A 17,173-nucleotide genomic window follows, 5' to 3' on the forward strand; every position below is an offset into this window, starting at 1 on the left:
AATGTTTTCTTTTTGAGACATGACCACTGTGATAACAAAGAAAAAATGCCATCCTCGAAAGAACGACATACAAGTTGGATACAGATATTGCAGAATTGTTAAGTTCATGGTATGTTTGTATTTGGCCAATTCTAGGACCAGTAGCAGTATGTTTTTTTTATTATAGCTCCTACTGGTGCACTTCCATGAGGACATGTTTTCATCCACATAACTGTCCTCTCCTGTGAAGACCTAGTACCTCTAACTTCCACCTGGTTTCTGTGTCGTGTTTCTTCTTTTTTCCAGCTGACCCCGGGCGGTAAGGCGGTTCAGGCTGGTGTCGGCGTAGGAGACTGGGTGGTGTCCATCAGTGACACTAATGCAGAAGACATGACCCATGTGGAGGCACAGAACAAGATCAGAGCAGCAACAGACTCCCTCACCCTCACCCTCAGCAAGTAAGTCATCTGGCAATGCGCTATGAGACAAAGAACTCCATGATCACACCCTCCATCTTATCTCTTTAACACATCGGCATAAAACACCACAACGTGTGAATTCTCCTTCATTCTTTGGAGAGGTGAAATACCATGATGGCATCGAAGTGTCTTGCTGGCATGGCCTAGCAGAAACAAACTTACTGAATGCATTATGCAATTGCAACCTCATTCATAAGACAGGTGCAGAGCACTCCTGCTAAATATAATGCATTTTAGCTCAGAGATAATGAAGGTGGACAATTACACTTTGTACAAAACAAAAATTCCCAGGATTTAGGTATTTTGCACAGAATTCTGATTATGATCCATCAATATGTATGTTGATGTTGGTTGAAACCTCTCAACATTATCATTTATTAAAGCAACAAGAGGATTGTGAGGTACATGCTCAGAATTATTTCTATTTTAGTATTGCATCAATATTCTGTCCTTTTAAAATTCAAAAGAAGCTAGATCAGGGGTTAGTAGTCTGCACTTAGCAGCAGATATGCATGCCAAATGTTGTCAGGCGGATACACCGTGATGCACTTTGTTTGGTTGAAATAAACCATTTTCAGAGGAGCAAGTACCTTACTTTGTGCCTCAGCTTTATAATGAAACTAGAGAAACTCTTTCTTCAGATTAAAACACTTGGTTGTTGAGTGTGTGCCAGAAAATCTTCTTCTTTTAATTTAGCTTGACTTATTTTAATTAGCACTGGATAACTAACAAAAAGGCAGTACTCAAACCTGCTCACATAACTCCTGCCAGAAATCCCTTACTGGAGAGTACAGGCCAAATGTTTCATCAGAATCTTAATTATAAGAAAAAGATTTCCCTCCCACGAAAGGCTGGAACGTAACCATGATGAGCTTTGCTGCTGTCATGAGACTACTTATGAGTATCAGAAAATCATAAAGTAAAGAGGTTGTGATCCCCGCTGTAACACCGCTATTTTCACATCGAGTTAATTTTGTTGTTGCCTGCCAAGGGACTCGACTGTTGAGTTTGCTGAGAGTCAAAGCAGCCACAGGTCATTGTATGTGACCCTCCAGAAGAAAACAGCCAGCGCATAAACTAATAGTGTGAGATGTAGAGATCATGGGGTATATTTGCTGCACATTGTTCATTGGCTCATCTCACATTCATACAACATGGATGTCTCTGCACAGATCACTTAATCCAGTGGGTTTAAAAGTTAATGTTTGGGCATTGTTATTTCTTAGTAATATATTAAAGAGCTCCATTGATTAGTCTATTAATTCATTAGTCATTCAACAGAAAATGATTTGGCAACTATTTCTATAAATGTTTTATAACCAAAACTATTTATCAAGTCAATAATCTCCATATGTATCTATAATGAAAGTTAGTTGCAGTCCTAATACAAAACGAATGTTGAGCACAGATATGTTGTGTTCTGCCAAACTGCTAAAGAAAAAAAGGAGCAAAGATTAAGCTAGTTTATCACTTTATTTTGAAAAGAATAGATTGAGAAAGGTGAGAAGTACAACTGTCTTCGGGCAATTGTTGGAAAAAATAATATTACTTGGCCGGGAGAGGAGGGTAGTATTTGGAGAGAAAAAACTTACTAGACAAAAACTCTGATATTCTCAAAGATTAAAGAGGCAAATTAGGTGAAATTTACGAGATTGTAATGTCTGAATTTTGTTGCTTTCAAAGTATTGTTATTATAGTAAGGATTGCCTCTGAGTGAGGTAAAGGTCCTGAAAGATGCATACACATTTCTTTCATATTAAAACACACTGTTACCAAAGTTACACATTGATGCTTTTAAAGGACTGTACCCAACTGTCACAGTCAGTGTGAAGGGAAATGAACACAGAAAAGGTACATAACATAACTGCTTGTGTTGAACCACAGATTATGGTGAATTATGTCCTGAGAGTTTGCTGGTGAGAGGGAGGTCTTTAATACTCTGTTTAACCTGCTGCTCCTGCCATCCGGAGATAAGAACGAATGGATGGATGGAGAGTCCGTCACAACATAACATATTTTGCACTCGGCGGCTCGCAGTGTTTAGGGTAGGCATCTGTGGTGTGACGAGGTTGATCCAACATTGCAAAGTGTAGTGCTACCATAACAAACTCCCTCACTATTTCGCATTGACTTGGTATTGCACTCCCCCATCTTTCCGATCTTTTTTTTTTTTATCTTGGAAATTTATGATTTAATAATCTTGCAAATTTTATATTCTTTGAGAATAAAGCGGCAAATTTACGAGAAAAAAACACAGAGGTTTTTTTCTCGTAAATGTATGACTTTAATCCCGGAAATTCTGATTTTATTTTTCTCTGAATACTGGAGGAAAAATGAATAAGAAGAGAGGGAGAGGTGGTTGGAGGTAGAGCAATACAGAGATTGTTAAAATTGGGGGATCAAAGGCAGATTTTGAGTTGGGGCTTTGTAGAGTGTTACTACTACTGCAATCTTGTATGCAATATGTCGTTTCATAAATATTGCAGCAGGTTATTATTATGCCCAAAGATAACGAGAGTTACTGTATCTGGTAGGGGTGTTTATAAAAGATTGGCCTCTTTGCTATCAAAGAGCTGCAATTCATGTATTTCATACAGCCAAGAAGACACATTGCTGATGTTGCATGTTTTTTTTTTTTCCTGCAGAAAGACGTCACAGCGAACACTAAATGCCTTAAAAGGAGTGTGTGAAGGAGAGAGAGCAGTAGAGACATGGGTGGGGTTTTTCAGAGTTTGAAAGTAGAGGAGAGTTAGAAAAGTGACGGGGAGAATCTTGTTGGCTTTTGTGGTGAGGCGATGAGTTAAAGAAAGTGCTCTCTGCAGAGGGATGGATCAGTCGTTCTACTTGAGCAAGATGATGCGTCTGTCTAACAGACGCTCAGAACTCAAACTCAGACTTTGATGATTAATGACATCTTGTTAAGATAACACCATCTAACACATTTTTAACCTGTGATGAGATGATTCTACGAGGCCTGCTTCCTTGCTGTTTTAGGCGGGTATGCTATGCCAAAACCTGAATGTGAATTATGTAAACTCATTTTGAATGCCTTAGAACAAATCATCTTTTGTGTGTTATCATAGCAAACTTCATTACACTGAAAGCTTGCTGTAGTTATTTCTCTGTGGGTTAGAGGTTTATTTATTTGTATTCTTGTAAGGATTTCTCTCGTGAAGGAAGATGAAATTGGGGTGCTGAAGTGTGATATGTGTTGCATACCAAAACCTGTGGCTTTGTGTGGGAAATATTTTTTAAAACGGGGCCGTAATGGCAGCAAATATTGTTTTGCATTTTAATACACAAGCCCATCTAATGAAAGCGAGGTTTTCTTCTTCAGCCGTTATCCCACAGGGACTGGTGTAATGCTTCGATAGGCCTGTGATCAGCCACAGGTTTACTTCACCATACTTGTGCTGCATTCGGTGGTTTCCCTCCTCTATTTCTCATCTCCATGTGGAGGCCAGCTATTGTAAACATCTCACATTCTTCCACTACCCATGACTCCCCGGTCTGCTCTCTTCATCTCGCCTTTTCCTATTATTGTATTGTAAGACAAATATTGTTTTTCTGAAACACTTCTCAGAGAGCTATTGTCAGTTTTATTTATTTCGTATCTTGGCTGCAATCCACAGTTTCTTTTATGTGAAGCGAGGAGGACAGCCGCACGGTGATGAGATATGGTCTATTGTTTGGTTTAGTGCCTCATTTTGTTCAACACCAATGATCATTTGGTGTCATTTTTATGGGGAAGGTTGAGGCTTTATCCAGGGGCTTTTTATAGGAAGTGGAATCAAAAAAATATGGGCAATAGATTTTCAGCTTCAAAGAAAGGAGATCATGGAGCAGCTACAGGGACTCACAGGGTCCGTATTTCAATGTCAAGGATCGGCCTCGAGGTTTGTGGTTTGAGTTTTGTCGGTGATGTGTGCAAAGTTAATTACAGTATCATGGGAGATTTAGAAATGAAATGAGGCAGGAAATGAGCTCATAGTGTGCATATTTAGTTTCAGTACAGGTCAAACTTGGGCTAAGCAAAATTCCATGAAATGGTGACTTAATCACCTCCACATTTGTTCATTTAAGTCCAGTTTGCCAAAATGAATACAGTAAGTAGCGGCTGTCATAGACGGTCCTTATGTCCCTGCTTTTAAGTGTGACTCATCAAATTGTGGGTTAAGGCGAGCTGAAGCGCTACGACTGTCACATTGATTTGTCTCCCAGAAGTGTGACACGCACAGACATGACGGTATGCCTTCCCTTCGCTCCTCTCACCCTCCATCTATACAGCCCCGTTGTCATCCTGTCTTCAACGTTACTCTATCAGTGTTGAGCAGGCAGTGTTGAGTGGTTATTCATTTCTCATTGTCACAGGAAGCGCTGTCCATTGTTTTGTGTGCGTGTATGACTGTAGCCCGAAACAATGAGGGCTGGTTCATTCTTGCTTAACCCTGTGGGAGCTTTGTGTAGCACGCAAACATTGGGCAGAGGATGGTAGTGGTTTATGTTTTATGTTTAGTTATTTCAGGAGCCAGCAGCAATACAAAGCTAGGTGCCTACATGTTTCCTGTGTTAAGATATTTTAATGAACCGCCTCCTCCAGTCAGCAAAGGCACCGCAGCAATGTGAATCCTGGGATTAGAGTAGGGAAGCGTACTACACTGTGGCATGTGCAGCATTGTTAACTGGGTGGGTGAATCTGCAGACGGTTAAAGACTAGGTGAAATGTAGTGACGTTTTGTTGTTTAGAGAAAAAAACATTGTTTTTACAACCTGGTTCTTTTCTCCCATCATTTCTATCGCTGTACCATCTTTGCAGTTTAGGTTAATTGTTGACATATGGGCGTAAGGGGACTCAGTTTGAGACAGCATTGCAGTGGGGTCCATGGGGCATCACAAACACAGGCATTATAAGCAAACAAGTCCAGTTTTTAACCCAATTATCCAAACCACATGTAAAGATATGAACACAAAAGTGAACTTACAACCGAACTGTAAACATCCTGAATCCAACAGTAGGGATACTTCTTGGTTCAGTCGTACATGTGTGCTCATGTAGTTTTATGATGCATTGGATAATTATTTTGAGTGCATTCTCTTTTATTCTTGCATCTGTGAGTGGTTTGGATAAGTGGGTTGAACTGGTCCCGTTTAAAACCTGTCTGATCACTTGTTTTCAATATCCCTATTAAAACAGTCTCAAGCAGGGTTCCTGCAACTCCCTATTTAAGCCATTAAGCTTGTTGTTAGAATGTTGTCTTAACTAATGGGAAGGATGGCCAAAACTACAACAATAAGTCTCTTTCAGTAAAAAATTTAAATTGAAAACTAAAGTCACTCTCTAAGCTGCTTACAATGTTGTGTGAGTCCAACAATTAGTCTTTGTGCAATATGAGGTGGATATTTCGATCTGTGTAATCAGACTAATTTATTATAGCCCAGGTTTTGTCATTGTAATTTTGATTTAGTAAACTGTCTAATACTAGTTTTGTTTCAAAAGTGTTGCAGTATAAGTCGTCATGAGGTGTTTTTTAGTTCAAATAACATCCTCATAAATTGTTCAGGAGATTCAACATTGTCATTGTCTCAAACTAAACTTTTCCTTTTGACTGAAACATTGCAGACTTGTGTGATTTATTAAATTACAGTTTGCGTGATTGTGACTTAAATGTGAGTTTATTGTAAGTGTCTCTTCTTTTCACAGAGCTTTCAAAGCGGGTGGAGACCAGAAGGTAAGACTACATCTGTCTGAAACATTGAGCTCACCTCTGCATGAACACTCTGATGCTTTGGCATGGTCTGCTACAGGACTACAGTGACATTGATTGAATTGGAAACTTCCTTTAATCATTGCTCACAATTGGCTTCAATAGTGTGTTATGTCACTTTGTGTTTAAATTCATCTGATTCACTCGAGTCACCTGTCGAGCTCTCACAGAGTCCATGCACTGTGCATTAGCGAAGCATCACTGAGTTGCTAAATTAGTTGTTTGCTGAATGGAGTGTTGTGAATATTGCTTTTGGAGTTTCCTGCGGGTTATTTTGTGATGCCTTGCACAATCCCTGAAGCCAGTGTAATACTGATGCAAATAGTTTCACTATCGAATTAAGAGCTACTTGCCCAACTGATAACGTGTATGGTACAATGGTGTCATGAACTGCTTTGTGCTGCACGATATTTTTAGCAAAACAGCAGGGACAAAATACTCTTCACAAAGTCAGTGCTCCATTTTAGTGGGTGTTCTTTTGCAGTCCGAGCATAATGCTCAGTGGGGAATCTCATTAGTGAGACACGTCAGTCAAATATGACAATTTCTCACTTTGAGCATTTTCCTTTTACCAGCAGTAGCAGATTACTTTGGCCGGTCCGTGGCAGACTGCCAACACAAATAAAATGTCTGTGTTCACACTTCTTAAGCACTTCTTCCGTGCACAGAGAAAAGCCTGCAGGCTTTGACAGAGCTGATCCTACAGCCCGGGAGTAATAATTTGCAATGAAAAAAAAATTGGGCTGCGCTGGAAGCTTTCTTAATATAAAGCTTGGGATTGTGCAACAGCAGAAGGACCTTTTCATTGTGTGTCAAAAATGTCTAACCGCATGTTGTGTGCTGTGCTGCATTGTCTCCCTCTCCCACGCCCTCATAGGACTCACTTGCTCCGGCTTCTGTGCAGCCAAAGTACTCCTTTGCCCCCAGCACAACCATTAACAAGATGGCGAGGCCATTTACAGCAGGTGGTGGTAGTGCCAACTCAGGACCTGCTATTAAACCTGTGGCCTACTCCCCTAAACTTAACACCACAAGCTCACAGGGCCGTGCCAGTATGCAGCAGCCACAGAATGGGTAGGTGGATAAATAAACACTATTCCCTTTGGAACCACAATGTGACTAATGTGGTTTTAATGGTATTTCTGATGTCTCATTATTCTGGTTTTACGCTAAGGAGAAAATAACTCCTTCAGGATTTCCAAACGACATTATGTTAACAATTTACGTAAGTCTATTGCCAAATTTATGTCACAGATTTTAAGATGCATTCCAGAAAATATAAACAGTATGCTGACTCACTGCTGAGATCTACTTAATTATTCCACTTTCTGCCAATAATGTGACAAACAAGATACCAAGCATATGATGACTTGTGTATAAACGTATGCAGTTGCTTAAGACACCAGCAGTAATAAGCTGCCATCGCAGATTGTATCATAGATAGACTCAGGCCATAGAATGATTTGGGGGAAAGGGAGGAGGTTGTCAGCTCTTGTCAAAACAGACCTCAATGATCCTGTTGGCCTTTATCATACAGCTGAAAGCAAACGCTTCGTTAGCATAGCAGGGGATATTTAGCTGACATTTGCAACTCAAGCTGGTTTTCTCAGCTAAAAGGAATTTATCGGTTGACAAAACCTGTTTTACAGAGATTAGTGAAGGATGTGTCGATATAATCAGTCACACTTTTATGGCCTTGTAAAATCAATTAATTTTTTTCTTTGGTTGTTTTTGCCACTGTAGAAGTTATGATCTATTTTTGTACTATTGATTTTTTTTTTTTCTCCATCTTTTCCTTATGTTCCTGTCATCCTCACTATATGTGTAAGTGAGAGGGATAGACAAATACTAAAAAGTAAGACTTTTGAGGAATGTATAATTTCTTGCAAATCGATCCACCTTTTCAAACTGATTTGCTATTTCAACAGATGGGTTATTGATTGATTGTGATTGTTACTTGTATCTTGCGTCTACGGTCAGTAGTATGCTGAAAAGAAATATAATTAATTTTCAAGTGCTGTATTTCTCAGCTTAGAAGCTGTGTTGTTTGACATATTTATCGCTTTGTCACTTTGGTTTTTCTTTGTAAAACATCATCATTAGTCATTAGTCATTCCTCCTGATAATACATTTGATTACATAGTTAATTTAGCATTATGTTGGGAAGTCTTGATTATGGTGCATCTTGCTTTCTCAAGTAAAAGCTGCTCAACCAACTCTTAAAGTGGAGCCTTCTCACATCTTCTCCCTCCAGTAAAAGTCTGATCTGTGTTGGAAAAGCGAATCTTCAGTCTCGCCTTGAAAACTTTATTGATCAATTTGGCTTCTGATCTTTTTGCTGGTAAATTATTGAAAAGAACAGTGACTTGGTTTCAGAGCTGTAATGCAGCTATCGTCTCAGCTGTGTATTAAAAATGACTCCTCCAATGACCAAACTCTTGCTTCTATAATTACACAAAATAAATGTCAAAATTCTCCAGTTTTTTTTTTGACCAGTTCTCAGATTCTAGGATTCCAGGAATGGACCAAAATGCATTTTAGATGATCCAGAAAGTGGCAGTGTGGCGTGAGATAGTCTTTGAGGATAGGACAGTCTGGTTCCTGGGATTTGGATCATGGTAGTCGTAGCATGATCTGACTGCAGCCATTGGTGAGATGTGGCCCGTCGGCTGTATTTAGCCTCACTCATAAATTCTGCTGAGTTCTCAGCAGCTTTTACTGCCCTGGTGCTCGATTATTTAAGCAGCCACACTTGCTTGCTGTCGAGAGCGCTCACATTTTTGTGAAGTTCCTCTGTAGATGGCCTAAACCCGTTCCTCCGGCCTTTTTTGAGAAGATTAGAGTTTAATTATAACTGTCAGCCCTCTTCTGATGAAGACATTGTTGGATTTCTCCAGACAGTAAACAGTTCGATGCAAACAGCATATGTCTAATGTGTCTAGGCCTGTCGCATTCAAACAGGTTTTGTGTGATGATGTTTGTGCAGAGCTTACCCTGACATCATGAAGCGTCACTGCTGTGGCATTTCTCGTTGTGGAGGGGCTTCAGAGCACAAGAGAAATTAGACTAACTTCAGTGGCTCATGAATCAGGCGAAGGGGTTTTTCTTTTCTTTTCTTTTTTGGCCAAATGCTACATCCATTTACATAACTCTGTAAAGCATTTGTGCGCATGGGTGAGATGAGTGTTTGGCAAAAATGTGGTGCCAGTCATTTCGGGTCAGGGGGACAATAGATGATTTGACAGACAAACAATGCTGTCTTTCTCTCCGAGCTTGTTGACAATAACGGCATGTCTTGTGGCACCTCTTGCACGTTTTTTTTGCATTTTGCAGCGTTTTTGGTTTTCTGTTATGTACAACCCATGGTGGCACAGACAGTATTGACATGTTCTGCTTTTTCTTCAGTTTAACTTAAAGCTGAACTCTGATCTTTCTCTGTTTTCCTCTTTTCTTTAAACGCTACAGATGGAAGCTTCTGACAAGTTAGTATATTTCTATTTTCATGAACAGTCCAGACAAAATGTTTGCTCGTTTGCCTTTTTAAATTGCCATTCACACTCGCACATAATAATTCCACTCCTTTTTGTCTTGTGACCTCTCTTAGTGTGCTTGCAACCTTTTTCTGTTATATACATTTACTGGTAGTGAGCCTTTTTTTTTATTATTATTATTATTATTATTATTATATATATATATATATATATATATATATATATATATATATATATATATATATATATATATATATATATATATATATATATATATATATATATATATATATATATATATATATATATATATATATATATATATTTAAAAGCTCTTAACTCATCAAAATCTCTATTTATGTTAATGTCTCCTATTGTCTGTCTCTCCTCTGACATCTTTATACAATTTCAACTTTGGTCTATTCCACAGGGGTGAAGCGACTTTCTATAGTGATGTGTGCCAAGAGTACAAGTAAGAGGCATCTGCATGCAGGCTGGTTTGTCAGCTTATTAGGTTATTATGGCCAGGCTAGATATGACCAGAGTTGTCGCTCTTCGGTAGATTAGCAGATACGGTTTACAGAATAGAGATGCAAAGGACAAAGCTAGTTTTATTAGTAACCATTCATCTTCATCCTCTACTGGCTTTATGATAAATGCATGCTGCAGTTGACCGCCAACCCTGCTGAAACATTGGAAATGGAAAGCATTTTTTCTTCTGCTTCTTGAGTTGCCAATCAAAATGGAAGCTTTTATTTAATATATAGTAAAATGTTTCCACAAACTAGGCCAGGTCTGACAGGTTCTCTCCCATCGATTCTAATGACAGTTATAAATACGGTCTCTAATGTGGTAATGTCCATTTATGAGCGTCTATAGTGTGCCCATGAGAAATCTAAGTAATGGATGTCCATTAGCTCGCTTATTGCGTGACCGTGATGCTGAGCATTAAGTATTGCATGATCTGTGCAGGATGTCCTCTACTTTCAATGTCATCTGATTAGCTGGGTTGGTGTGAGTGGGTAGTCCCTTGTTGGGCTTGTGTTAACCGCGCCTGCTGTGTGCTGCTGCTGGGTGTGTGTGCAGGCACGGCCTCAGGGTGGAGAACTTGCCCTGTTTTATCCCCAACGACCGCAGCAAGAAGAGGCTGATCCAGGACACTGAGGACTGGCAGCCCCGCACCGGCACCACCCAGTCCCGCTCCTTCCGCATCCTGGCCCAGCTTACAGGCACCGACTTCAGTAAGTCGGGGACCAGGCCTGGCATACTCAGGAGACTGAGACAACAGAGAGTGATGGGTTAGGGGTGGGCGTCTCTGGTAGTTGAGATAAGGTGTAGATGAAGGCCTGTGACTGAACAGTTGATCTAATGTCATCCGATCATAGTGACTATCGGTGACAGCAGAGTGAGTGACACAGGAAAGTTGGATAACAGGGGTGTTCATTTTTAATTTTTTTTAGCCGTGGAGAGGGGTCTCAACTGTCAGGTGGCTGCTGTCTTCAGTGACACATATTTGCTCATGACTGTAACCAGTTTGAGAAACAGATTTATTACAGGTTTATTACAACAGAGGTGGTGTAAGAACTGCATGTGGTCAGCTATTTGTCTTTGAAAATCACTTTCTTTATCAGTAGGGCATGCTAATGTGTGTCTCTCCTGGATCTCTCAGTGCAGGACCCAGATGATGAAATCATGAAGAGGTCCAGGTAAAATCTTGAGTTTCGTTGATTGGAACGCGTCGGTCTCCAGTGTTTGTGCATTTGTGTGTGGAAGCTTCAGTTTGGCAACCATTTCAGAAATTCAAGGTTTAAACCTACCTTTATTTGAATGTTGCTGCTTTAAATACTGGCATGTGTGGTGTGATTGTACATCCTTTGGATTATTAGATTATTATTAGTATTATTGATTCATAGCATCATTTTATTTTAAGGAATTGAACATTGGGTAAATGCACTTCTTTGTTTTCTTGCTGTGGAATTGCTGGGAAGACTGATATTCCCCCTGTCTGTATCCCAGCTAATAAGCCAACCGCCAATTAGCTTTGCATAAAGACTGGAAACGGCTAATCTGTCTCTGTTCAAAGGTAACAAAATCTGACCGCCACCCATTGACTGTTTCTCAGCCGAGCGCATTAACTTCTGTGAGTCTTGTCATTACCACGAGGTTGCCAGGCATCCAGCATAGACTCTGGGAAGTGACTGGTCCCCGCTAAGATATAGTACGACACATACGCCCCTTGAAACCACATTGTGTTATTTCTGCACTTTGCTTTTTGTATGTTTAAATAACATGTGTTAATTAGTGAGCTTTATGCTGGGAGGGGGATTTTGTTACCTTCCGACTGAGCCAGGCTCGCTGTTTGCTTCTGTTTCCAGTCTCTGTACTAAGCTCAGCAGTTGGCTGCTGGCTGTATTTAACAAACAGAAGAGTCAATCTTCTCATTTAACTCTTGGCAAGAAAGTGAATAAGCACATCTCCCAAAATGTGAAAATATTCTTTCACTTCTAATATTTGCCTTCCAGACCTATCATATCCTTGTTCAGTCTTTGGTGTTTCACCTGTTTTATTTATCTGCTACTTTTTCACCTTTTTGTGCACTTTACTCCACTTTCTGCTCTCTCATGCTCTTATTTGTGTTTATTCTCTCCCCTACCATCCATTTCCTTCCTGCCTATCTTTGTTTCTTATCTCTGTTGCTTTCGGTCAGGGAAAAGTTCCTCACTGAGATTCAGAGTCCCCGCTATGCCCGTCTGAGGGATTGGCATCACGACAGGTCTGCTCGCGCCCTCAATATCAAATCCTGAGCGACATCCTAGACGCCATGGGATGCAGAGCCCAGCCAGAGCCTGCTAGCGATAGCCACACCGCAACGACTACGTGACAATGACGCCGAAGATAGCTGACCGTCCAATGGCAGTTAACAAATTCACCTTTCAGATACAGATGAGGTGAAAAAGAAGTTTGGGGGAAAAAAAGAAAAGCAAACCAAAAATAGAAGAAATATAGCCTAGATGACAAAGCCCAAAGTGGAACCTTGCATACTGAGCCTAAGTGTAAGATCTCCCTCTGAATCTCTGTCTTGATGATTGTTGACAACACTGTGGACCATTGTGTCTGTGGCCCTATTTTACATTTCACACTGCATTACTTGGGAGTTAAGCGGTGGGAAGGGGGGTCTCAGCAGTGGGAAGCGCCTTTCTGTTCGTTATTCTTCTTTGATTGTGAAGTTCAGACCCTCCTTTGATCTCTGTCTGTCTCTCTCTCTCTCTCTCTCTCTCTCTCTCTCTGTCTGTCTCTCTCTCTCTCTCTCTGTCTCTCTCTGTCTGTCTCTCTCTCTGCCTGTTTCTATTTATTGAGTTCTTCATCCTCTAGAGTTTTCATTTGTGATCCCCTCATCTCGTAGGCTTCTCCAACCATTAAGAAAGAAAAGGAAGATAAATCTGTACTTTTGTTTTTTTCTGCTGTCATCAAAAAATATAAAACATCTGGAAAAAAAGCAACTCTTGCTTCTCTGTCCTTTCTTCTGTTTCCTTTCTTCTTGTTTATTCAGTATTCAAGCTTAAAAGGATAAATCTCTTGATATACTTCTCTTTCTTAAGCTGAGTTGCAACCCTTTCTGTATTTACCTAGTGTACTGAACAAAAACGATTATGTAGAAGAAGGTTTCCTCAGTTTTCGTGCCAATCTGAATAAATGATGTGCCTTCTCTAAGATCAAGGTTCAAGGTTTACTTTGATCGTTGTGCAGTCGGGCATAAACACAACAAAGGGGCATAAATGCATGAAGTAATGCAAAATCATAAAGTGCAGAGGTGCACAGTGTGGAATTATAGCCTTTAGTCTATAATAAAAGTCTTGAAAGAGTTTTTAATACCTAATATAAAGACCAACTCTATCATAGTTCAGCAACAGTACAGGGGCCTTTTTCAGAGAGAAAAGATCTTTGATGTAAAATGACAAGTGTTCTGATGGTTAGGTGCCATGTATTAACCAGACTTGGATGTATAAAATAAATCAGTTTTAGGGAAAAAGACAACTGGAAACTATTTAAAAGCCTTGTCCGTGGACAAGTTACAAAATGTACATTTGCTTTTAGGTGGCATGGGGAAAATGTGGGATGGTTGAGATGAAGCTGCCGAATGTTTTGTCATAGAAAAGTGATTGAGAAGTGCTCTCCATTTTTATTATTATTATTATTATTATTATATTATTGAAGAAATAATGAATTTTATGGCAGCAGGGTTGCTATTTTAAAGAAATAAGTAAGGAAAGGACAATTTCTTCACATACAGAAAAATGAAAATGGAAATGAAGGTTCAGCTATACTTTAGTCATTGGTAAGGACATCTTAGTAGTACTACCACATATACAACTATTAAACAAGTGACTATATAACGTGACTAACTAAACTAGTTGAAATCTATACCAATAATTCAAACACTTGATGTCAAATTTTAGAAGTCAACAATCAAAACTGTGTGTACACCTTTCAGCGGATAACGGTAACAAGTCAATGGAAAAACAAATGGATGTCTTATAGTTGAAGTGAAAAATATTACGTTTCACATGTACCATGTAACAAAAAAACAACTACAACCTCTCTACATTAATTGCAAAATTGTAGTTTTCTTGACATGCTGTGTCCTGTATATAATAAGGAACAAGAGCTTGTTGCATACATTAAAAGCAGCCTGTAGAAAAGCAGTGCTTCTCTCTGCCCTCTTGGACTTGTGCCGCCATGTTTCACATTTTGTCTTCGCACTATGGAGGGTGACACGTGTCAGTGGCTTCTTCCGCCATCTAAAATCAAAACCTACTCCTTTCTCTGCCGGATGTTGAGCTGCCAAGAATTTTCTACTTTCCTTTTTGCTCAGGTCGATGCATCCCACAGGAGCGGAAGCCAAAAAAAACCCCGGGTGTATCTCAAGTCAGAGGTGTAAACAGGAAATGTCAAGGAAATGTTCCGTAGGAATATTGGGGTGCTGCTCTGCAGCATGTCCAAAACTCTGTCGAAGGCAAAGAAAAACCTCCTGTCTGCACAGTCTGTGGTGCGGGAATTGTGCACCTGCATAACGCTGAGCAGGAGGGGGAGGAGGATGTTGAAACGGTGAAAATGTCAAGAAAACATGATCCAGGCCGCTCCAGGTGGGAATAAGCAGCTGTAGAGGATGTACTCCAATTTGCACCTGCAACCTTCACCAGAGTGAGGTGCAGCCAAACAAACCTCTCAAAGGTGTTTGAGGAGTCAGTGCCACTGGTCTGTTGTCATGTAGGACAGCACTGTAAGGGAGCGTAGAGGCCGCCGCGTTGACCAGGATGTTGTTTGGTGATGTCCCAGAAGGTAGGCTTGCTAGTGTGTGGGGTGAAAGGTAGCTGACCCAGGGTCTGTGTGTTAAACAGGTTTGTTCTGTTCTTTTGTTTGACCCAACTGCTGGATATCTTTCTCATCCATTCTCCTCTCATCCTTTTTCACTCTGTTTTGCTGTAGTTTCTTTCCAAAAATCTCATCGTCCTTAATTCAGAAAGATTTAACTTTCTCGCTGTCACCAGCCCTGCAAGCCATCTTCTTGCTTTTGCAAAGGGATTTAATGTCCTTTTATTATTCAGAGTACGCTGTTGGAAAATAGCATACTGTTTTTGTTCGTCTTTTTGCTGAATAGCTCCCAGCTCTAAGTCTGTAACTTCTCCTGCCTCTGTAGCTTCTACTGTTTAGTTGTGTGGCTACATAAGAAGTGGAATTGATAGGCAACTTTAACCTGGTACAGGCGGCACAAGGCTGTTGAAGGGTAATTCATTTCACATTTCTTCTTTTTCTTTGCAAATGAGAAATGATTTCATCATGTTTCATTAGTGTATTGTAGCTTGCACAGTTGCTGATGTAAACATGATGGATGCCCTAGGCAGTGTTATATTTTTTCCCAAGATGAGACGTCTCCAGAGCGCACTGTCTTGGCTCAGAAGTTGTTTTTTTTTCTTCTCAGTCATGGTTTGAAGATTTTCTGAATATAGTGACGCTTGCTGCGGGTAACAGAACTTTGAAATGTAGAAACAACTCTTTATTTCAACACTTCTGCACATGCAGGCTCGGAGCGAAACTCGTCTGCATCCAAATCTGTCAGCAGAGCGTGTCTGAGTTTGTCGTTCTCTAACTTTGCCCGTGAGTGACGTCAATCAATCCGAGATGTTCAGGTTTCTGATTGCTCTCATTAGAGTAGTAGCTCTTGAACCATTTGTTAATGCCTTCACCGAATGCGCACCGTGGTATCTGTTGTTGCGCCATTGATCATTTTAATTGCGTGATTGATTAAGTCTCACAAAGGCCGGTGTTATCGTGTAAAATGGCCCGCAAATCAATTCCAATTCTATTACAGTGTATTTTCTTTAACATTCACCTGAATCGGCGACACACAACCGGCAGGTCTTGCCGCAACAGGTGAGAAGCCCATGGTAATCCTGTCGATACTGATTCATATTAATCATGATGATGCTTATTGTCATTCACACACCAGGTAATTTGTGGTGCAACATAATGGAGACAGCCATGGCTGCTGATATCCAAACATGATATTCATTGAGTAGTAACCATGGTTACTGAGGTGTGTGTGTGTGTGTGTGTGTGTGTGTGTGTGTGTGTGTGTGTGTGTGTGTGTGTGTGTGTGTATGTGTGTGTGTGTTTTTTCTAATTAGTCATTTCCTCTTCACAGCCTTGAGCCAACTCCCTCACCTGCCAAGGCCCAGGCAGCAGATAAACCAGATGGTGAGTTTCTGCTCCTGCTGATGCGTATAGAGAACCCCAGCAGCATCCAGTAGAGGTTGTGCTAATAGATTCTTATTAAGTGTCAATACATGAGCATCAGCAGCGACAACGTGACACACAAAACTGTTACAACGTACATCTGGAGGGAGCGTGTATATTACATAAAAGTGTCCCCATTGTGCAATAATTCAAAGTCACAGCCAAGGTTTTGCTGTAATTCCAAAACAAATTTCCTTGTTTTGTTTTTCCCTGGCCCAGGCTCCAAGACTGCAGCTGCCGCAACAGGCAGTTCAGGTCCTTCAGCTCGACCACCGTGGGTCACTGACCCTAATTTCGCCAACCGCTTTCGCCCAGACAAGACCAGCACAGTCGTGACTCAGCACCAGCAGCCGGTCCAGCCGACGCCTATGCAGAACCGCAGCTCCATCCTGCAGGCTGCGCAGCACGCACCTGAAGACGGCGGGAGTACCCCGGTATGTGGTGCCTGCAACAAAATCATAAGGTGAGACCGCAGCACCACATCAATGGTGACAGTTTGATTCATTTCAGCAGATTAAAATACTCTCAATGTTTGCTCTTTTCAAAGTCTTTTTTTAAAGAAATGACACATCATTTAACACAGTTAATATATGCAATGACAGATTGTATGTCTGCTGCAAATTTAGTCAGTCAGCATAATTAACACAGTTTGGAGACACTTTTG

At 40.5% G+C, this 17,173-nt stretch overlaps 1 protein-coding gene across 5 annotated transcripts in view; it reads left to right on the forward strand.

Moving 5' to 3' along the window:
• pdlim7 (PDZ and LIM domain 7) overlaps positions 1-17,173 on the forward strand; it is a 31,737-nt gene that overhangs the window by 9,512 nt on the left and 5,052 nt on the right. For 3 of the 5 annotated variants that reach the window (XM_068714508.1, XM_068714509.1, XM_068714506.1), the window contains exons 3-7: positions 286-437; positions 6,160-6,187; positions 7,101-7,297; positions 16,418-16,470; positions 16,729-16,972. In XM_068714508.1, the coding sequence (XP_068570609.1) occupies positions 286-437; positions 6,160-6,187; positions 7,101-7,297; positions 16,418-16,470; positions 16,729-16,972 (674 nt within the window). Of the gene's footprint in view, positions 1-285; positions 438-6,159; positions 6,188-7,100; positions 7,298-9,688; positions 9,706-10,144; positions 10,187-10,800; positions 10,956-11,383; positions 11,421-12,421; positions 13,215-16,417; positions 16,471-16,728; positions 16,973-17,173 lie in introns of those variants that run through there. The other 2 variants (XM_068714511.1, XM_068714510.1) reach the window with 1 other exon arrangement.

This window comes from Cebidichthys violaceus, unplaced genomic scaffold (assembly GCF_023349555.1).
Source record: "Cebidichthys violaceus isolate CVI_PGR_0920_01 unplaced genomic scaffold, fCebVio1.0.p SCAF_2, whole genome shotgun sequence".
NCBI classification, from domain to species: domain Eukaryota; kingdom Metazoa; phylum Chordata; class Actinopteri; order Perciformes; family Stichaeidae; genus Cebidichthys; species Cebidichthys violaceus.